A 23,057-nucleotide genomic window follows, 5' to 3' on the forward strand; every position below is an offset into this window, starting at 1 on the left:
GATCCTTTTGTATACAATATATAGTCAATATCTTAAAATATTAAATTATTAGAATTAAATTATCTTAACATACAGTATGTTCACATCAGTTTTAAATTTTGAAATTTTGTTCACAGATATTAAAGTGAATAAGTTCAATTTGTTAGGTTATTTGTACATATGTTCACATTGAAATTCCCCTGGATTCATGTTGTTTTGATTTGTGAATAGCAAGAAGGGAATATATTAAGCACTGTCTTACTTTATAAAAGAAACAAGACAGATGTAGTTTTGCTTTGTTTTGATCTTTATTGCTGTCTCCGATAAGTCATTACTATGCACAGAAAACACGATCAGTAAGGGATCTGTTAGAACAGTAGTGAAGATCAAGGAAGAACTTTCTTTCTGTGATAATATAATCAACAAGTGCTACAAGATTCAGGTTTCATTAAATCAACAAACAGAAGTATGGTCAAATATGTATTTTAAAAATCACTTTATGAGATAGCACTTTCTTTTGATTCTACTTTTCTGTCTGTTCATGTTGTTTAAAAGGACATATAAAACTCTTTTCTTTTCTCACTGAATAGAATTAGAAATCAGTCATTCTGCATTTCTATTATTTCAGTGTTAGCTGCTGTATTCAGAATCAATCTTTCTGTAACTATCAGAGAAACAGTGAATAGCCAGTGATAAAATTACATCTCTTCATGTACAGTATGCATTCCCTAATCAGGTGGTTCCCTGGTTCTGTGGTAAACCAATGTCTTCTAGTTTTTCCCATCTAATTTCTATTTTTTCAATATAATTTCACAGGCTTATTGATTTCTGTTTTCGTTTTACACATATTTATAAACTTATTTTGTCAGACTGAAGGTCCTGTGCTTGGAGGCCACTTTTAAGATAAAGCATTAATGAAATTGCACAGAAGTCAAACTGATAACCATTCAATTTGTAATACAATGGCTCACCTGCTCCATTCACTTTGTGATGGTAGTTGAATCATTGTCATTATTTGCCACATTTGCACCTTGATAAGATTATTATTCGGTAATACAGATGGCCGGTTTATTATGCTGAACCAAAATGAAAGCAGAAGGTCTTGAATAGCATTAATTCTGTAATAATGTTAACCTTTGTGTTTCTGTAGTATAGTTGAGTTTCTTAGTGGATGAAGTGCTGATCTCTGAATTGTTATCAAGTTAAATAACCTTCTAGCATGCAACAAAATGCAGGGAAACAAGGTGTTGCATTTTGGTTTTGCAGTGAACATCTTCAGAGCTAAATAAAGACCTTAACAACTAATAATGTCTGACTCATTAATTATCAGAATTATCATTCAGTGTTAAATTAAGATAATTAGGTTTCAATACAACCTGAAATTAAGATTGAAGAGCACTTAAATCAGAGGGCAAGAAAATTGTAGTACTGTATATGTGTGGCACAAATATAAGAGAAGAATTATTGTGATTTTCTTAAATGTTACTGTACTTAAATAATAACTGCCCTCAATTACAGTATTACAATAAGAAGGTGTTAAACACACAATACAAAAATGAAATAAATATAATTTTGTCCCCTCTTTATTAATCTACCCAAAATCAAGAGTGCTACAGTATGTTTCATGTATACTCCACAGACATGGCCCAGTCCCAAAATCAGGAGCAGTGAGGCAACAGCGTTAAACTTATTGTCACCATGTTGCCCTATAATATTGATAAAAGTCAGTAAATATAGGATTCATGTTTTAAAATAATGCATTCAAACTCTTGTTGTTTCAGGGGTATTCTGTCATTTTTTCCAGTAAAGTAGTAAAAATTAAAATATATGTCAGTATACTTTACAGTACTTTATGAGATCTACTTGTAAATAAATAATAATCTACTGTTAATTCATTACCTCCAAGGTACCCCTGAATTGAGCCATGAGGAGTCCCAATATCACTCTTCACTATGAATTCATCATTGTGGGACTGCCAACCCTACAGGAACAGGACACTGCACTCTTTGTCATATTCCTCATCCTCTTCCTGGCCACATTCCTGAGTAATCTGCTCATCATGGCATTAATATCCCTGGACCACTGACTCCACGTGCCCATGTACTTCTTTCTGTTGAATTTGGCTGTCATAGACATATTAATCTCAACATCCATCATACCCAAGATGCTAGAAAGTCTTTTAGGTCATAAAACCATCTCCTTCTCAGGTTGCTTTGCACAAATGTACTTTCTCATCTCATTTACAGCTATTGAAGGATTCCTTCTTGCAGCAATGGCTTATGACAGATACGTTGCTGTAGTGAAACCACTGCATTACAACAACTTAATTAATACCAAGGCCTGTATTACAGGTGCTGGGCTTCCTAGGTCCTCTATTGCCAGTAGTACTGGCAAGCACTTTGCCATTCTTTGGTTCAAACTTTATCCTCCACATTGTTTGTGATTATCATAGTGTAATGTCATTAGCCTGCAGTGATGTTACAGCTCAAGTCAATTTTACCCTGTCAATTGCCATGCTGTCAATCTATGTCCCCTTTCTTTATGTCTTATGGACATACTGCAGAATAATAGCATCAGTAATGAAACAAAAAATTATGGAGAGCCGTAAGAAGGCCTTCTCAATGTGTTCCTCACATGTAACTGTTGTTTTTCTGTGCTATGGTTCTGGTGCTGTAGTGTATATTGGTTTGAGAGTGGAAAGGATTCCTCCCGATTGACGCATCATCATTGGTGGATTTAATTATCTCATTACCCCTTTGCTTCATCCTATAATTTACAGCTTAAGAAATGAAAAAAATCAAAGATGCTTTTCAAAGGTACTTGAACTAAAAGCACTGTCATGCCAAGTCAACAAGCCATAGTATCAGGGATGTCAATGTTAAACATGCAAATAGAGACTCGGGTCTATCATAACAACAAATATTTTTACAAATATTATTCATGATTTCATATTGTATTTCTTATTGTAAAACTGCAATCAACATATTTTTGAATGTCAATAATAGTTAAATTTGCAGCACAGACTAATTAAATACATTTTCACATTCTTTTCATGTTCTTAAATAAATGTTCATAGCATTTCTGGATAAAATCTAAGACCTATGTTTTCAAATCATGATCTGTATTATTAACGTAACATGATTAATCAATTTTCAATAGGATAGTTTGGAAAAAAAAATATTTAACTGCGGGGTGCATTGTATTTAGTTAGAAGGCAGCTCATCTCTTGTGTGGCCTCTGTGGGCATATTAAAGGTTTAATGCTTAGTAGCAATCTATTGGTTTTTTGTGTGACCAGAATGGTTGGCCTCTGAAACGCCTTGTTTGTAAATACTATACCTAAAGTAATTTGTGTGGCGTGTGTTGTGTGTAGTGTAGTTTGTGTTTTGTCTTTGTAATAAATATTTGTTTAACCAAGTGTGCCTGGATTGTTACTCCTCTCAACAAAGCTGTGCCAGAAAACAAAGAATTCACGTGCCTCTAATTATACTAACTGCTCTGGCATTTTCTAGAAAAAGCACTTACAAGTTGGGGTTTCAGAATAATTATTTCACTTATTGACTAAACTGTTTGGTCAATTCCTGATTTTCACCATTACCACCCATTTGTAACAATATTGTTTCATTAGTAAACACATCTGGTTTCATTTCCTCTGCAAGCAACAATAGCATCAGCCATCTTAAATATTTGTCATTGTATATTTTATATAGATTTTTATATGTACTATATAATGCTTCTTGACACTGTAATGGAAAAAAAAGCAATGCTTCTTTTTTTAATTTTAAAAATGCTTTTTTTTTTAATTTTGTTTAAAAGGCATGCAGGTGCTGCATTGGTGGTTCAGTGATAGAATTCTTACCTGGCATGCAGAAGACCTGGGTGTGATCCCAGCCAACACACCAGTTGAACTTTTAACAAATTGCCCCCTTAAGATAATAAAGAATCTTTCTCTAATAATAAAATACAATATATTTTAATAATGTATACTATGTTTATTTTTTATTAATTTTATATCTCACATTTTGTTCAGTATTAAATTAATATTAATAATAAAAATAGCAATAAGACTTAGAGGTACTGTAGCAAATGTGAAATCCTATGGCTGTTTCACAAAGACAGATTCCTCAGCCGAACAAACAATAGTTTATTATACTATTTGCTACTTGTGTAGCATATTGTGAATGCGATATTCTTTTTAAAGGTTTACATACTGTACACATAAAGATATATTATAACCATTCAAAATGTGCAGGGGATACTGTAGTAATTCGTAGTTCATGGGCTGTGGGGTACTGCTGTTTTTAAATAGTTTTTTTGAAGACGTTATGGGGCTGCACTAAGAAAACACCTGGTTTTGAATACTTTATGTAAACTACGTACTTTACTATACGTTTACAACGTATACTGTTTACACTTTTATTAATTTTGAACTGTATTACAGCATGTTAAACTAATTAAACACTAACTTAAAAGTAGATGTATTTTATAAAGGCAAGATTGCTCAGTTGGATATAAAAAAAGAGGTTGTTATTATAAGTGATGTGCCCTTTTCTGGTTTAGAGCCACATACAGAAAATCTAAAGGTAAATTTTGGTAGCTTAAAATAAAAGCAGTAGTATAATGTAATACATACCTAATGTACACACAGCAGATGGTAGTGGTAACTAAATATAAAAATGTACACAACAGTATTCCACCTTCTTCATAAATATTCACTGTGGGGTCACTGTGAAGAGCTGCCAATAAAAATAGCTAAGATGAGAGGAATCTTTTCTTGTCCATCAGATGTATCCTGTGTTGAAAGAGCACACAGAACAGATTCTGGGTCCAGGTAAGTGACTCACTGAGCTGTATTTCATACTTATAATATTCATTTGTTAATTGTTACCTGAAGCTTTCTGTTGTTCATTGTCTTTAAAATGAATATGTTGATATAATTTGGTAATTTAGTTCATACAATTATAATTAGGTCAGTCTAATTTTAAAATAACTTGGGATTATTATAGCTTTGTCCTTTACTTAAAGAGAGTTTTAGAAAATCAGACAAGATACTTAAAGATGCAGCCATTCAAAATGAGTGGGGTACACTGCGGTAAAACACGGTGGGCATATTGCATCAAAACACGTCTTATCGCGTCATTTCTTATAATACCGCAGTTATAATAATAGTATCCAGAATCACTGCCAGGTGGAGCTAATAAAGCTTAACCTCTCATGTACAGCATTTGAGCTGTCTCCAGAAAAAGCCTGGTTTCAAATCCCAGTCACTGCTGAAGGAATGTCTTTTTCCAATTAAGAATTTAAATTGTATACTCTTTAGACTTTTAATAATTTTAAACTGTGTATTACAGCATTTTAATCATTAAACATTAAAAAGTCGGTATATTTTATAAAAGCAAGATTGCTTAGTTGGACAAAAGTACACAACCTATCACTTTTATCATAAATATTTTTAATAGGCAGAAATATTTTATGCATCAAAGTCTTTAATGAAGATATTACTAATAGTATTAATAATGAATGACCCTGGACAGGCTGTAAGCTCAAAGTATTACCCTGGTCCACTTTCTTTGTAACTGTCTTTGTAAACAAAAATACTTTATTTTTTCATTGACAAAAAGTAACACTACAGCATTTCGTTGATCTGATCACATATTCGTTTCCAATCATACAAAGTAAGTTTTGAGAATTTCCGATTCACCATGCCTTTCACATGCTCATAAATGGTATTAAATTAGGAACATAGACATATTATGTAAACTGTATATGGCTACTATTGGTATTTTAAAGAAAAAATACACACCAGTATACCACTTTCTTCCTCAACATTTAAAGCAACAAAGTCTTACATGTGGTTATTTTGAAACTTTTTTTACGTGCTACTTCTGACCATATTAAGTTCATATACTTTGTGATAAGTGATAATGTTTTAACCTTTTCTGCTAATACGCTCATTATCGGAGTAAACAAAAGCATACTTTTAGAATTTGATTAACAGGGAATATAATATGGAATCGTGTATTTAAAGAAAAGTATCAAAAGAATCTAAAGAGCCAGCTTGCCAGCACGATGACATCACCACCATTCCCTCTGAATAGCTTGCAGGGACCTCAGCCTCTGAGGAGAGGTCTCCCTTTAGCTCAGCTGGCTGACACAGCTGGCAGTGACGTCAGAGGCCTGGGTTTAAGTCCCCAGCTGATTAATGTATTCCACTTTCTTTGTAAATAGGTTTTATTTTTAATTTGACTCATTCACGCATGATGAACCATGATCTTGACTTGCAGGTGTGGAGGTGTGTAGCTCTGAAGTAAAGTTAACAGCTTCGGATTTTCAGTGTCTCATTAAGATCGGAATGTTCTTCCAAATGTAAAAAGAGGCAATACACGTGTCTCCTATATAAATTTTCAGTTTACAGACCGTTTACAAAATTAAAATTGGAAAGCTTTTCACAGGTGAAAATCCACCTATTTTCTTACCACTTTATCCAGGACAGGTAACAGTTTCATGCTCCCCCTTCCCTCTGGATCGCTTACAGTTTACAGCCTCCTTACAACTAAGCTTACAGTTTACACAAAAAATCAAACTACAGTATGGAAAAACGAGTGTTACGAAGTTGTGGTGCTCTAGCACTGCTGTCCTGAGGCTAGCCACTGCCCAGTAATTTAACTTTAATATAAACAAGATCTAGTATCACGTATGGAATCTAGTATCTAAAGAAATTATAATGATATTAATTTAAAGATCTAAATACTGTATATGTATTTATATAACTGGCAGTATTACTGTATTCCACTTTCTTTGTAAACACGTTTTATTAACATCAGAATTGCAGTGGGTGAAAAAAGACAGAAAAAAGGGACTTTTTATGCGTGAAAAACGGGTGATTTTTCTTCCTCGTGTCATGACCGCCAGCCAGCGGAGATCAACTCATAAGCGAACTAACCAGTACCAGCAGCGGGTTAATCCATCAACACACGCTCTACCATGCGGTAAGCAGCACTATTTATACTGTCCAAACCCGCTTCCCGCTGCTCAGTATTGAGTCTTCTCATAGAGAGCTCTACCCCACAGTTATTTCAACCTCGCTTACTATACTTCATCTGGATTCTGAACTACCCTTTTGCCTCTTGACCTTGAACCTCGCCTTCTGATTTGGATTGTTCACCTCTCTTAGTATTTCCTGGATTTTGAACTTCCTTTTTGACCACGATCTCGCCTGACATTTCTGATTGTACGCCTGTCTTGATATCTACCTATTCCTGCGTCTGCATAGGATCTGCATACCACTTCACTGGGGATTCCTTACAGAATACCGAGCCACAAGATGGATCCCGCAGACGCTCAAGCTTTTCGCTCCTTCCTCCATTATCACTCCCAAGCCCTCTTCCAGCTCCAATTGTCAGTACAGCACCTCTCTAACCACGTCACCTGGCTTTCATCTCCTCCTGTATCCCTGGCTCCCACACCGACTCCTGCAACGTCATTTTCCCAAGCCTCTGCCACCCATGGCCCCACCCACCACTCCCCCAACCTTACCGTTTGTTCCCCCTGAGAAATATGACGTTAATCCAGTGGGCTGCAGAGGCTTTATTGCTCAGTGCTATCTGGCATTTCAGTTGCATCCTGAGCGTTTTCCTGCTTCTCGGGAGTAGATCGGATTTGCATTTTCCTTGCTCACAGGCAAGGCATTGGATTAGGTAGCGGTCTTGCTCAGTTCTCCAATTTTCGTCTTTTTGCGGACCAGCCCCAGGTGTGCTTCTCTCAGAACAACCCGGACTTGATTCACCTTCAGCTGTCTGCGCTTCACCAGGGCAACAGACCACTACAGGATTACGTGGTCGAATTTCAAACCCTCGCTGTGGAGTCTGCCTGGAACCCCGAGGCTCTGGTCTGCCTCTTCTGTAAGGGTCTCTCAGAGGACTTGAAGGATCATCTGGTGCTCATGCCAATCCACACCCAGTCCCTTGAAGTGGTGATCACTCAGTTTGTCAAATTGGACACCCGCATTAAGTTTCGGAGAGCAGAGACACCCTGGATGCAGACCTGTGCGTCCTGAGGGATCTCTCCCTTTCACTGCCTGCTCTGCCTCATGCACATCTTTCCTCACAAGAAAAGGAAAGCTGCCGTAGGAAGGGACGATGCCTGTACTGCGCTGCATCAGATCATCTGCTCGCTGCTTGTCCTTCAAGACCACCATACTCACCTCGAGCCCTCACGCAGCCTACAGCTAAGGTAGTGCCGTTTTTTCTCAAGCCTCTTCTGGGTCTCTATTCCCGGCGGAGCTTTCATGGTTTAATACTCACCTTCCCATGTCAGTCATTGTTGACTCAGGCGCAGAGGGGAACTTTGTAGATGCCTCTTTTGCTAAAAAATAGAAAATTCCTCTGGCACCCATGTCACCCCCAGTCAGCATTCAAGCATTGGATGGATCTCCGCTCGCTCCTGGTCAGATTACCTGGCAAACCATCCCCCTCTCTTTCATGGTCGGGGCCATGCATGCGGAGAATATTTCATTTTTACTCCTGGATTCACCTGCCTACCCTCTAATCCTGTGTCTTCCCTGGCTCAGAAAGCATAATCCTCACATCTCCTGGGCCAGGAACGAGATCATTGCCTGGAGCCATGCCTGCCGTAACAATTGTTGTCACCCCCCTGTCAAGGTTTCTGCTGCAGTAATTCCCATTCTACCATTCCGCCCCAATATGTGCACCTGAAACAAGCCTTTGATAAACAGAAGGCTCTTTCGCTCCTCCCTCACCGCACTTGCGACTGCTCAATAGAATTGCTGCCAGGAACCCTCCCACCCAAAGGACCCTCTAACTCAGACAGAGAATCAAGCCCTGCAAGACTATATAAAGGAGGCCCTGGATTCAGGCTTTATTCTCCCATCTTCATCCCCAGCCTGTGCCGTTTTTTTTTTCATTGGGAAGAAGGATGGCTCCTTGCAGCCCTGTGTTGACTACAGAGGGCTGAACTCCATTACGGTCAAACATCGCTACCCCCTGCCTCTAATTCCAGTGGCTTTGGAGTCCTTACAGGGAGCCTCCATCTTCTCGAAACTAGACATGTGGGGGGCTTACAATCTAATCAGAATACTTGAAGGGGATGAGTGGAAGACGGCCTTTATAACCACGCATAGGCATTATGAATACCAAGTCATGCCCTTTGGCCTCGTTAATGCCCCGGTGGTCTTCCAGTCCTTCATGAACAACATTTTTAGGGACATTATTGGTAACTTTGTTTTGGTCTATCTGGGTGACATTCTGATTTTTTCCACCACCCCTCAGGATCATGTCCGCCACGTCCAGGAGGTGTTGTCCAGACTGATCGACAATAAACTCTACGTTAAGCTGGAGAAGTGAGTCTTTTATGTCTCTAATACATACTTTTTGGGCTACATCATTTCTCCCCTGGGAGTGGAAATGGACTTGACTAAGGTTGCAGCTATTAATGACTGGCCAGTCCCTCATAATCTGAAGCAGATCCAACACTTTCTGGGCTTTGCCAATTTTTACAGGCGTTTCATTAGGAACTTTAGCTCCGTCGTAGCGCCCATCACAGCCTTGACCCATAACAGACCTGGCCTGGGTAAATGGAACCCCGAAGCTAATAAGGTATTCCTACACCTGAAGCATCTCTTTGGCTCAGCTCCACTCCTACGGCACCCGGATCCCTCCCGGCCTTTCATTGTTGAGGTTGACGCCTCTGCCCATGGGGTTGGTGCAGTCCTCTCCCAGCTCCACGGAGAAGAGCACATTCCACATTCCTGTGCCTTCTTTTTTAAGAAGCTCTCTCCCACCGAGGTTGATTATGACGTGGGTAATCGTGAACTCCTAGCTATCAAGCTGGCCCTCGAAGAATGGAGACACTGGCTGGAGGGAGCTCACCACCCCTTTGTCATTATCACGGACCATAATAACCTGTCCTACATTCAATCTGCCAAATACCTCAACTCGTGTCAGGCCCGTTGGTCTTTTTTCTTTTCTCTTTTTAATTTTGTTATCACCTATACGCCTGGCTCCAAGAATGGGAAGGCTGATGCACTCTCTTGGCTCCATGACCCCCCGGACCTGGAGTACACGTCTGAACCAATCATCTCATCCAACAGAATCGTGGCAGCGATTCACTGCTCTATTGAGGACCAGGTCAGACGTGCATTAACAGAACTACAGTTCCTCCGCGTACTGTAATCATGGGGGTCTCTGATTGATTTTCCAAAGCAGCCCATTTTGTCCCTCTTTCAGCACTGCCCACAACCCAGGAAATGGCGACACTGTGCAGCAGGTTTTCAGGATACATGGTCTGCCCAGGAATGTGGTCTCCCACAGGGGCCCTCAATTTGTTTCTGCCTTTTGGAAGGCTTTCTGTCAAGCACTTGGGACCCATGTATCTCTGACTTCTGGATATCACCCTGAGGCCAACGGACAGGTGGAAAGGACTAACCAAAGAACCTTAGAACCTTCACCTCCACTTCATAGGATGACTGGTCGTCGTTGCTTCTCTGGGCAGAATACGCCACAACTCCCTTACCTCCTCCTCCACAGGTCTCTCTCCCTTCCTCTGTTCATTAGGATATCAACTTACTCTCATCCCCGACACCTCTCCGGATACGGCTGTGCCTTCGGTACACAATATATTTCCAAGCTGCAGAGGACCTGGAGAATGGCTAGGACAGCTCTCACCAAGTTGTCCCAGCATCAGGCCAAATTCGCTAACCGGCATTGCAGACCAGCTCCCCATTTTTGGAGAGGACAGTTAGTCTGGTTATCCATGAGGAACCTACCGCTACACCTGCCTTCCAAGAAGCTTGGTCCTAGGTACATTGGCCCCTTCCGGATTCTCTCTTGGATCACCCCGGTCACTTTTCGTCTCACACTTCCTCCCACCTTCAGAATCTACCCGTCTTTCCATGTCTCCCTCCTGAAACCCTACCACCGTTCGCTCCTTGCGGCTCCCCAACATCGCCCTCCACCCCCGCGTCTCATTCAGGGGCGCCCGGTGTATACGGTCCACAGGATCCTCGACTCCAAGTGGCACCATGGTACCCTTCAGTATCTAGCTGACTGGGAGGGTTATGGCCCCGAAGATAGATCTTGGGTTCCGGAGAAGGATATTTTGGACCCTATGCTAACCAGCAATTTCCACAGGGACTATCCTGATCGGCCATCTCAGGTGTCGGGAGCTGCCCATGAGGGGAGGGGTACTGTCACAGCCACCAGCCAGCGGAGGTCAACTCATAAGAGAACTAACCAGTACCAGTTAATAATGACAAGTGCCGCTGCATGTGTTAATCCATCAGCACACACTCTACCGTGCGGTAAGCAACACTATTTATACCATCCAAACCCACTTCCCACTGCTCGGTATTGAGTCTTCTCATAGAGAGCTCTATCCCGCAGTTATTTCAACCTCGCTTACAATACTTATCCTGGATTCTGAACTACCCTTTTGCCTCTCAACCTTAAACCTCACCTTCTGATTTGGATTGTTTGCCTCTCTTAATATTTCATGGATTTTGAACTTCCTTTTGCCTTTCGACCACGACCTCGCCTGATGTTCCGAATTGTACACCTGTCTCGATATCTACCTATTCCTGCGTCTGCATAGGATCAGCATACCTCTTCATTGGGGATTTCTTACACCTCATGATCAGCTATGAATCTAAATCTAACTGAACATAAAGCAAATGGTCTCGTAACTTTAGGAGGTCAGCTGTTAAGCATACTGTAGTTTTTGTTAACACAACACAGCTTTGTCAGTGAAAAAAATGACCGCGGGCACTTTTGCTCCCCTCTACATTCTCAGAGTAGAATAGGCGAACCTTCCAATGAAAGACAGTCCCCCTTCCCCCCATGGACAGACTGACAAATGTTTATATGGCCTTCACTGCAATGATATAAATATATATATATATGTTTAATACAGCAATACTACCAGCTATATAAATAAACCTCGAAGTGTAATACAGTTTAAAATGATTAAAAGTCTAAACAGTATACAACTTGAATTAGACAGCTTATCTCTATTAATATAACTATCAAGTGGTATTAAATAAATACAACTTTTTTGTATAGATGACACTTTTCTAAAATGTATTAAAAAATGATTACAATCTAATCTTTCCATGGTGATCCCATGAGGAAGTACGCTCCTGCTTTAACGATGGTACGGAAATCTAAATGGTAAGAAAGCTATGATTAAAGTTAATTAAGGGACTTTGAAGTCAAAGATAACAATTTACATTGCATTGTCAGATTGTAAATAAATTAAGGCATTTAATTAAACATGATTTTGTGATTTTAATCAAAATAGGGGTAATGGGTTAGACCATTATACATGGCAATACACTTCCTTGTGATCATCTTTGAATCTTTTTGTAAGCTGTAAGATTTTTTTTACTTTTCAATTAAACATTTGAAACACTTTAATTTTGTAAACTAAACACGCATTCCATACAGAAATAAGTTCTCTTTCTCTCTGTCTCTCTCTCTCATCTTGATTAAAATCGCAAATGCGTGTTACATAAAATACTTTTATTTATTCAAAATCTGACAATGCAAGACAGAACTCACATTCACTGCACTCAACAAGCTTACAGATCAGCAAATCAAGGAAAAAAACAATTATCTACTGTCTGCCGCTGTGGCTTGGAGAGAAAATCATGCCCTGCTTTTCAATGGAATTGCATTAATGCGTCTAACACATTTCCTGGCGCATTGTGTTTTACAGTGATTAACAGTCTGTTCAAAAACAAAACAACCCAGTTAAACAAGAAAGTGTGGCGTTACTTTTTGTCAATGAAAAACATGTTCCTTGTAACTGCACTTCTGTCGATATTGTAGCAATAGACAAAATGAAATGGAGTTTGCATATTTACATTTTTATGTAGTGGTTACATTAGTGACAAAGGCTAAACTTTCAGCTTCAGTAATGCATAGGCCTTATGGCCGAAATTGCATACATGTTTGTAATGACAATATAGTGTCAATAATATTTATCATCAGTAATAATATCAGTAGCAGTTTGAAATTATTCACTGTTATTAATATCTGTTTATCTGTACCATTTGTCGGGACATACAACTTACTGTTAACTCTACTTCAGACCTGCACAGCTCCACACCTGCATGTCAAGATCATGATTCATCATGCGTGAATGAGTCAAATTAAAAATAAAACATGTTTACAAAGAAAGTGGAATACAGTAATCAGCTGGGGGCTCAAACGCGGACCTCTGATGTCACTGCCAGCAGTGTCAGCCAGCTGAGCTAAAGGGAGATCTCTCCTCAGCTCTTTGGCTGAGGTCCCTGCTAGCTATTCAGAGGGAAAGGCGGTGACGTCATCGCGTTAGCAAGCTGGCTCTTTAGATACTTCCGATACTTTTCTTTAGATACGTGATTCCATGTTACATTCCCTGTTAATCACATTCTAAAAGTATGCTTTTGTTTACGCTGATAATGAGCAAATTCACAGAAAAGGTTAAAACACTATCACTTTTCACAAAATATATAAACTTAATATGGTCAGAAGGAGCATGTAAAAACGTTTACAACATAACCACATGTAAGACTTTGATGCTTAAAATGTTTAGGAAGAAAGTGGAATACTGGTGTGTATTTTTTCTTTAAAATACCAATACCAGCCATATACCATTTACAGTTTATATGTTTATGTTCCTAAATTAATATCCTTTATGAGCATGTGAAAAGCATAGTGAATCATAGATTCTCAAAACTTACTTTGTATGATTGGAAACAAATACCTGATCGGATCAACGAAATGCTGCGGTGTTACTTTTTGCCAATGAAAATTTCATTTACAAAGACAGTTACAAAGAAAGTGGACAGGGGTAATACTTTGAGCTTACAGCCTGTCCAAAGTCATTCATTATTAATACTATTAGTAATATCTTCGATAAAGACTTTGATGCATAAAATATTTCTGCATAATTAAAATATTTATGATAAAGGTGGTAGGTTGTGTACTTTTGTCCAACTAAGCAATCTTGCTTTTATAAAATATACCGACTTTTTAATGTTTAATGATTAACATGCCGTAATGCACAGTTTAAAATTATTAAAAGTCTAAAGAGTATACAGCTTAAATTCTTAATTGGAAAAAGATTGTCCTTCAGCAGTGACCAGGATTCGAAACCAAGCGTTTTCTGGCTACAGCTCAAATGCTGTACATGAGAGGTTAAGCTTTATTAGCTCCATCTGGCGGTTTTACAAGGTGATTCCGGATATTATTATTATAACTACGGTATGACGTGATATGATGCTTTATGATGCGTTGTGATGGGACACGCCCACCTCATTTTACCACAGCTTAACTCACTCGTTTTGATTGGCTGCATCTGTATGTTTCATTTTTAGAACAATCTAGCTCATAATTTGAAGTCATTGTGTAGAGACAACTCCTGTGTTAAAGTACTGTCTACCCTGATCTTACTAACCTCTTTACTCAGACCTTTAGAAACAAAACCTATTTAATACTTGTTAAAAGATTTGTTAAAAATGTTATTCAATATTTCATCTGTTTTCTTAAACTTTCTAAAAAGCATTCAAAATAAATGTTCCCACTAAAAAAAATGTTAAATAATGGCCTATCTCTATATATTTTTTTTTGTTTCAAAGACTGAACTTCCATCATAAAAGTTTAAGTATAAATTTAGCTCTTCATTAAGAGATTCATTCCTTCTCTTAACCCTTTGGGCCTGTTCCTTCTAGTGAATGCTTTCTGTCTCTGTCTCTGTCTCGCTTTCTGGATTAATAAGAGCTACTGTACACCTACAGTACTGTTCTGCACTCAGTGGCCTCTGGGGTCACTATGAAGAGCTGCCCATAAAAACAACAAAGATGAGAGGAAACTTTTTTCGTCCATCAGATGTATCCTGTGTTGAAAGAGCAGAGAACAGACTCTGGGTTCAGGTAAGTGACACACTGAACTGTATTTCATACTTACTGTACAATATTCAGTTCATAATAGTTACCTGAAGCTTTTCGTTTTTCATTGTCTTTTAAATGAATATATTAATATCATTTGCAAATTTAGTTTATACAATTCAAATTACTGTATGTAAACTGAAATTTAAAATAACTTTGGATTCTTATAGCTTTGTCCTTTACTTAAAGAGAGCTTTAGAAAGTCAGACAAGATACATATTCAAAGATCTGATTATTGCACATGCTCTCTTCTGGCGTTCCTTTTTAATCTCTTTAAGAAATTTCTATTATAAGCGACAAAGCGTATCCTAGACAGTTTTGCATATATTGTCATTATCTTAAAATGTTTTATTCTTAGCATCCACTTCTTTTGACAAATTATCACATTAGCTTTGTTTCAAAACAGCTACTCTTGGAACACTTTGCTGAAATTAATGGTGTTTATTTATCAGAAATTAAAATTAATGGTTTCAGTTGGACAATTTGTATAGACAGATATGCATTTATTTGCCATATGTACTGTGCATGTACATTGTGATTTTTGTTCCTGCTGTTCTCTCAGAACATGTACAGTACAACATTTAACACCACATAATATAGACAGTATATTACAAAACAGTAAATAATAAATAGTGGCAGTATGGTTGTACAGGCAATAACCAAACAGAAAAGTAAATAAGTGTTAGATAAATATGTGGCTATTCCTTGTGATTGTGTTCACAATGAAATGCCTCGGAGGTATTTAAATATCATGTATTTTTGATATGTGAAGCAGATAGCAAATATTCAGTATTAATCACTGTTTTATGCAATGAAAGAAAGATAACAGGTAATATTTTGCTCCATATTTACTATTTACTTGTTTTTGTCTTTGAAAGGTTATGGCCATTGCTATGCATAAGAAAAACAAAATCAGTAAGGGACATACTAGAAAAGTAGTGAGAAAAATGGAGGAACATTGCTTCTATAATTCTAAATCATTAAATTCTACAGGATTCAGGTGTCCATGAACATATCACTGTAAGAATACTGTATGTTAATAGTTAAATACAGAAATTTTAATAAATATAAAAAATCATTCACAGAATTTCATTTCCTCTTCTTTATTAAATTCCCCAAATGAAGTAGATTTTACAGTGCTACAGTATGTCTCATGTACACTTCACAGACAAGGTCCAAACCTAGAAGAAGGAGCAGTGAGGCACTTCTGTTAACCTTATTGTCACTATGTTGCTCTAATATATTGAAAAAATAAGAAATATTTATCATACAGTACTTAGGGCTTTAAAATAATGCATTGCAACCTTTGTCATTTTAGAGGTATTCTGTCATTCTGTCAGGGCAGTATATGTTAAAGTATATAAACATAAATAACAATAATAACATATGAAAAAACATTTTTACCTTATAAATATAATAAATTACAATTCTTTATGAGATCTCCTTCTAATTCAATATAATTTTCAACTTCTTCCAAGGTACCTACTGAGGTGACTTCTGAGTCATGAGCAGCAACATAACTTTGCACTCTGAATTCATCATCACAGGACTACCAATCCTACAGGAACAGGGCACTGTGTTCTTTGTTATCTTCCTCATCCACTTCCTGGCCACATTCCTGGGAAATCTGATCATCATGGTCTTAATCTCCCTGGACCATCGGCTCCACCTGCCCATGTACTTCTTCCTTTGGAACTTGGCTCTCTTAGACATACTACTGTCAACATCTGCCGTACCCAAGATGCTAGCAGGTCTTTTAGGTCATAAAACCATCTCCTTCTCAGGTTGCGTTGCACAGATGTACTTTCTGATCTCTTTAACAGCTATTGAAGGATTCCTTGTTGCAGCCATGGCACATGATAGATATGTTGCTGTAGTGAAACCACTACATTACAACACCTTAATCAGCACCAAGGTGTGTATTACAATGATGTCCACAGTCTGGGTGCTGGGCTTCCTAACTCCTCTATTGTCAGTAGTACTGGCAAACACTTTGCCGTTCTGTGGTTCAAACTTTATCCTACATATTGTTTGTGACTATCAGAGTCTAATGTCATTAACCTGTGGTGATGTTACAGCTCAAGTCAATCTTGCCTTGTTAATTACAATGCTTGCAATCTATTTCCCCTTTCTTTATGTCTTGTTTACATACTTTAGAATCGTAACATCAGTAATGAAACTGAACATTGTAGAGAGCCAGAAGAAGGCCTTATCAAAATGCTCTTCACACCTGACAGTTGTCTTTCTGTACTATGTTTCAGGTACCATGGTGTATATTGGTTTGAGAGTGGAGAGGATCCCTCCAGATGGGCGCATCTTCATTCGTGGGCTGAATTATCTCCTCAGCCCTTTGCTCAATCCAATTATTTACAGCTTAAGAAATGAAAAAATCAAGGCGGCAGCTCAGAGGTACTTTAAACTAAAAGCACTGTCATGTCAAGTCAATAAGACATAGTATCAGGGAAATCATGTTGAATATGTAACAGAGATTGAGCTGAAATATTTATATATTGTTACAACTATAATAGACCATATAGTGTCTCTAAGAGTTTAGGTAAAGCTAGTAACACTTAGCAGTGTAAACATTTCCAGTTTCAAAGGGGAGGTGTCACGAACAGTTCTTTTCGGGCCCTATGCAGACGACGCGATCCGGAATTGTGAAGATACACTAGGGAGAAAGTCATGCAGGAAAGGGTCTGGATACAGGGGGGCGTGTCCGAGGTGAGCAGGTGTTCTGGGGAAGTGAGTCTGGGCGAACAAACAAAGCCAAAGTCCAAATGGGGAATTCAAAAGGAAGAGTAGAGTCCAAGGCCAGGAGATCCATCCAAGGGTTAAAAGCATGAGCCAGGTCGGGACCGGCGGGGCAGGGAATCAGGAACAGAAGGTTAAAACCATAACGGAGCCAGACGCAGCAGGACCCCGGGCTCTCACGAAGCCGAGTTCAATGAGGAACCAGGAGTGAAGTCCGCATCTGGCTTTTAAGGGGAAGCGGGAATAAGGAACAGGTGCAGACAATGGGAGAAAACAAGGAAGGGCTGGAGCGCCCTTAAGAGGAGGGGTTAGCGATCGTGACAGGAGGGGCTTTTTACTGACATGCAAGGGGTTCCCTAATCAAAAACAATTGTTTACCTTGGTTTACCTAGTTAATTAAGTTAATTACTTAGTTTCCTAGGTAAAACATACCTCAGTTAGAGACATCTTTTCTGCTTATGGGTGCATTTTTAGAATAGGGAGATAGGCTTCCATTATTTTGTGCCATCCAGGTTTGCAGAGAGAGAATTACTGTACAGATGCAGCCATTCAAAGTGCGTGGCACAGACACGTACCATGGGTAATTGGCTACGGCCAGCGCATCGTGACGCGCGATGATGCAAAATACCGCAGTACGTGATTGGTTGACCGACAGGGGCACTCGTGGTGCTTTGGTCGGTCGTAGAAAGATTTAAATGTCTTTACTGTGCCCGTTTTAGTATTGAATATTTATATGGAATTTTACCACTGATGGGAAATCTTAGTAGCTGAGCATAAAAAGAATAGGAGCATACTGTAATCTGTGTGAAGGCCATAAACGATATTAATTTTGGAACATAAACATAGAGTATACTGTATAGCTGGTCTCGGTACTTTAAAGAAAAAATACACACCAGTATTCAATTTCTCCCTAAACATTTTAAGCATCGAAGTCTTTAACTAACATGTGAAATAGCGTGTAAAAAGTGGTAGTTTTAAGCTTTTTTACTAGTATAATATGGAATCGCGTATCTAAGGAAATTAATAACGATATAATTATATTAATATACTGCAACACAGTAGTACACGCTGTACAATGTCTGTTGATACTGTTTGTGTAGGGCTTTTTCACCACTCCTCATATGACCTTGTGTGTAGCGCTGTGGTCTAGGTGCTGTGCTTGTAAACTAGAGATTGTGTGTTCAAATCCAGCTGGTGCCATGACTTCTCTCTTAACAAACATTTCTTTTAAAAAATAAAATAGCAATATTATAGATAATTAATTGACATTTTATATTTCTAAATATCACAACATGTTCAAATCCAAGTCATTTTTAATAACAATGGGTAAACTGGGTAAACTTCACAAAGCTTTAGAGAACTTAACAATAGCAATATTATGGACAATTAATTGACAATAAATATAGAAAAGCACATATTAAATTTGGGAAATAGTTTTAATATGTACATAGTTCCCTGGTTCTGCACCCCTGGGTGTTTCTCTCTCTGGTCGGGGCGCGCGAGAGCTCGCTGGCATGTGGTGACGGAGAGGTGACCCTGCAGTCCATGTGGATCCTAATGCCCTAGTATAGTGATGGGGACACTATACTGTAAACAGGCGCCGTCCTTCGGATGAGACGTTAAACCAAGGTCCTGACTCTCTGTGGTCATTAAAAATCCCAGGGCGTTTCTCGAAAAGAGTAGGGGTGTAAACCCGGTGTCCTGGCCAAATTTCCCATTGGCCTTTACCAATCATGGCCTCCTAATAATCCCCGTCTATGAATTGGCTTCATTACTCTGCTCTCCTCCCCACTAATAGCTGATGTGTGGTGAGCGTTCTGGTGCACTATGGCTGCCATCGCATCATCCAGGTAGATGCTGCACATTGGTGGTGGTGGAAGGGAGTCCCCATTACCTGTAAAGCGCTTTGAGTGGAGTGTCCAGAAAAGCGCTATATAAGTGTAAGCAATTGTTATTATTATTATTATTATTATTATTATTATTAATAATAAACATAAGGTTGTTTAATGACAATATAATGTTTACAATATAAACATTTACTGTCAAACTTTAAATCAACAATTGATTTAAAGACGATCTGTCAAAGTGCAATGAAATATAATAGTGTTGTTGTTGTTGTTATTGTTGTTTTTATCCTGTAAAGCGTTTTGATGAGCCACCTTTAAAGGCGCTATATAAAGGCCCTGATTCTTATGTAATGTGTTTTCTTTCTTCTTTTTTTCAGCGTGGAATAAATCTATTACAGTACTTGATTCTTATGGACGCCCGCTTCCGCCGGGGATTAAAAAAAAAACATGGAATCGCGTATCCAAGGAACTAGCAGTATAACTATATTCATGCACAAACAGTACCATGTTACATTATTAATGTGGGTGTCTCCTCTTGCCAGAAAGCTCTAAATTGCATTTTGAGTGCGGTTTTTGTCTTTTTTTAAATTACAACCCAAAAGTCTTAGCGCCTTTAAAGCTGTCCCACAGTGAAACGGGCATACAGTCTGGGGAGATCACCCATTTTCCATGTAAATAGTTCCCTGGCTCCGCACCCCTCTCCCTCTCCCTCTCCAGACACAGCTGTATGAGCTCCACCAGTCAGGACAGGAGGCTCTACTGTACACAGAGAGGGGCGGGAGGGGGGGACAAGCTGCCCAGCCGTGTGGTTGAAGCTGATACCCTGGATTCTCTCCAGACACTGCTGTATGAGCTCCACCAGTCAGGACAGGAGGCTCTACTGTACACAGAGAAGGGCGGGAGGGGGGAACAAGCTGCCCAGCCGTGTGGTTGAAGCTGATACCCTGGAATCTCTCCAGACACAGCTGTATAAGCTCCACCACTCAGGACAGGAGGCTCTACTGTACACAGAGAGGGGCGGGAGGGGGGAACAAGCTATCCAGCCATGTGGAACTACAGAACCCTAAACAGACAATACACAGGGGGGAGGGCGAGTGAGAGAGAGAGAGAGTTTTTTGCCCTCTGTCAAAAAACCCCAAATCACTCGGGGCAGAGACTCTGGGGGGATCATTGTGTGGTACAGAGCAGAGCTCAGTCACTCCATACAATTAGTAAAGAGAGAAGAGTCACGAGTTTGGCTTAAAATCAAAAGAAATATAATCTGTACAGAAAATGAGGTTTTCCTGTGTGCTGTCTACATCCCACCCTCAGAATCCCCCTACTACAGTGAGGGACTTCTCCCCAGTCTCCACAGAGAGATCGGTCACTTCCAGGGCCAGGGAAACGTGCTGCTCTGTGGTGGCCTCAATGCACGAACAGGCACACTGGCAGACTACACCAGCACACAGGGAAATACTCACGTATTTGTCTACATCATGCCTACAGTATATGTAAATATCACAACAGGTCCCAATCCTACTGAGAGAGGGAGGAGGGAACTCAGGAAGGAACCCACCTGCTGCAACCAGTCCAACCTCAGGATACAGTCCTCACGGACTGGGGCAAGGTACTGCAGAAGGGGTGTTTCACCCTCGCAGCCCCAAAGTGCACAGTGAGCGCCCTGGGGGTCAAGCTGCCTTGGTGCCCGGCAGGACACCAGGCCTGGCAGGGTGATGGTCGAACCGGTGTCGACGAGGGCCTGGCAGGGTCTGCCCTCGATGAGGCAGGGAAGAAATAAGCCCCGGCTGTGGCCAACCCTTCCCACGGCAGCAGGTAGGGTGAAGCGCTCCTTCTGGCTTTCCGGAGTGGGGTAGCGTCGCTCAAGGGCGGCCTTCCCCCCTTTAGGCCGCCCCGCTCCTGTTTCCCGACGGCCTCCAGAGTCCCTGGGGCTCCAGCGCCTGGTACTCCCGTGCGATGTGCCCCCTCTCCCCACAGCAGTGGCAGATGACCAGCCGTCGTCGCTCCTGCAGCATCGCTGCGCTGGCCGTCTCCTCCCCATCTGATTCCCCGTGCACCCCTCCGTTGGTGCCCACCGGTCTCCTCGAATACGGCATCAGCCTGCTCAGCCAGAGCCATGGCCTGATCCAAGGGGACCGGCGCAGCCAGCATCAAGTGGCGCTGCACCTCAGTCGGCGCCAGGGCCCAGAGCAACGCCTGGAGCGCTATCTACTGGTGGGCCTCTTCCGGGAGAGTACGGTAACCCTGGCTGGCTAAGTAGGCCACGTCTGCGGCTGTTACCTTCACTGTTACCTGGATACCTCTTTATTTAGAACTCACTCTTCCCCCTGCCTGTCTGGCTTCTTTTAATCCTTCTGTGCCCGGATTGCAGCAGGTAAGATGTTTTTCCAAGAAAAAAAGAGAAATTAAAAAAAGAGAAATTTCACCAGAGCCTCTTCTCGTGTCTAATTTTTAGTTTAGAAGGAAGAAAGAAAAGGCAGGGACCATAATGAAGCCCAAATCATAATTGAACCCATTCAGAGCCTACATTACATTTTAGCGTTTCACTCTGAGCAGAAGACCCTCACACCTGAAGAAGGCTTGCGTTTTCGCTCTTCTCTTTTAAGCATGTGTACAATGCTGTAATACAATTTAAAATAAAAGTTTAAACAGTATCAACTAAACTCCATTAATATAAGTATTGAGTGGTATTAAATAAATACAGCTTTTTAGTATAGATTACACTTTTCTAAAATGTATTTAAAAAATAAAAACAATTACAATCTAATCTTTCCACATTTGATCCCAAAATCCCAAGAAAAATAAATCTAAACAGGGAGAAAGTTATGCTGAAAGTTTATTAAGATACTTAGAAGACAAAGATAACAATTTATGTTGCATTTGTCTGATTGTGAATCAAAAAATACATTTAATTAACTGCTCTCAGTGACAGCTGACAATCCTCCATACACTCAAGTGAAAAATTAATAATGCCAATGTAAACGTCGTATTTACAATTTGTCGATAATAGAAAAGTTAAGTTCTCTAAAGCTTTGTGAGGCAGCAAAAGGCAGCAAAAGATTCGAGCACCCTATATTGTAATGAGCTGCTGAGCTGAGAATGAGTTATGTTCCTGCTGTCAGAGGGGGTGGAAAGTGCCCGCGGTCATTTAATTAGTATTAAAATTCGCACTGATTCCCTTACGAAGATATGGACATAAGAATATTCGTGCGTGGTCAAAAAATGGCATTAAGCACTTAAAATGAATATGGTTAATAATAGTAAACTGTAACATGCTGTAACAAGATTGGCTAAACTGGGATCTATCGCTTACGCCTGAAATTGGAGCTGCTCGCCGCGCGGTGAATAGCGACTAATAAGTCTGTCTTTCTGTGGGGGCAAAGGAATCTGATCTGATCTGCAAACCTCCAACAGAGCTGTTCAACCGGTTTTTGTCGGGCACCTCAAGTGTCAGGTGTAAGCAATAAATATATTTAGCTGAAAAGCTGTACAACGCAAGACATTTCGTTACTCTAGGAGGTTTCGTGAAAAAGCACATTG

The 23,057-nt window shown here is 39.8% G+C and overlaps 1 protein-coding gene across 1 annotated transcript; it reads left to right on the forward strand.

Annotated features, from left to right (window-relative positions):
• Positions 1 to 16,426: 16,426 nt before the first annotated feature.
• LOC148836397 (olfactory receptor 6N1-like) lies at positions 16,427 to 17,377 on the forward strand. Its single transcript, XM_088914164.1, has one exon. It carries the CDS (start codon positions 16,427 to 16,429, stop codon positions 17,375 to 17,377), a length of 951 nt encoding a protein of 316 aa, XP_088770290.1.
• The last annotated feature ends 5,680 nt before the right edge of the window (positions 17,378 to 23,057 follow it).

The sequence above is a fragment of the Atractosteus spatula genome, chromosome 4, assembly GCF_055471065.1.
Source record: "Atractosteus spatula isolate fAtrSpa1 chromosome 4, fAtrSpa1.hap1, whole genome shotgun sequence".
NCBI classification, from domain to species: Eukaryota; Metazoa; Chordata; class Actinopteri; order Semionotiformes; family Lepisosteidae; genus Atractosteus; species Atractosteus spatula.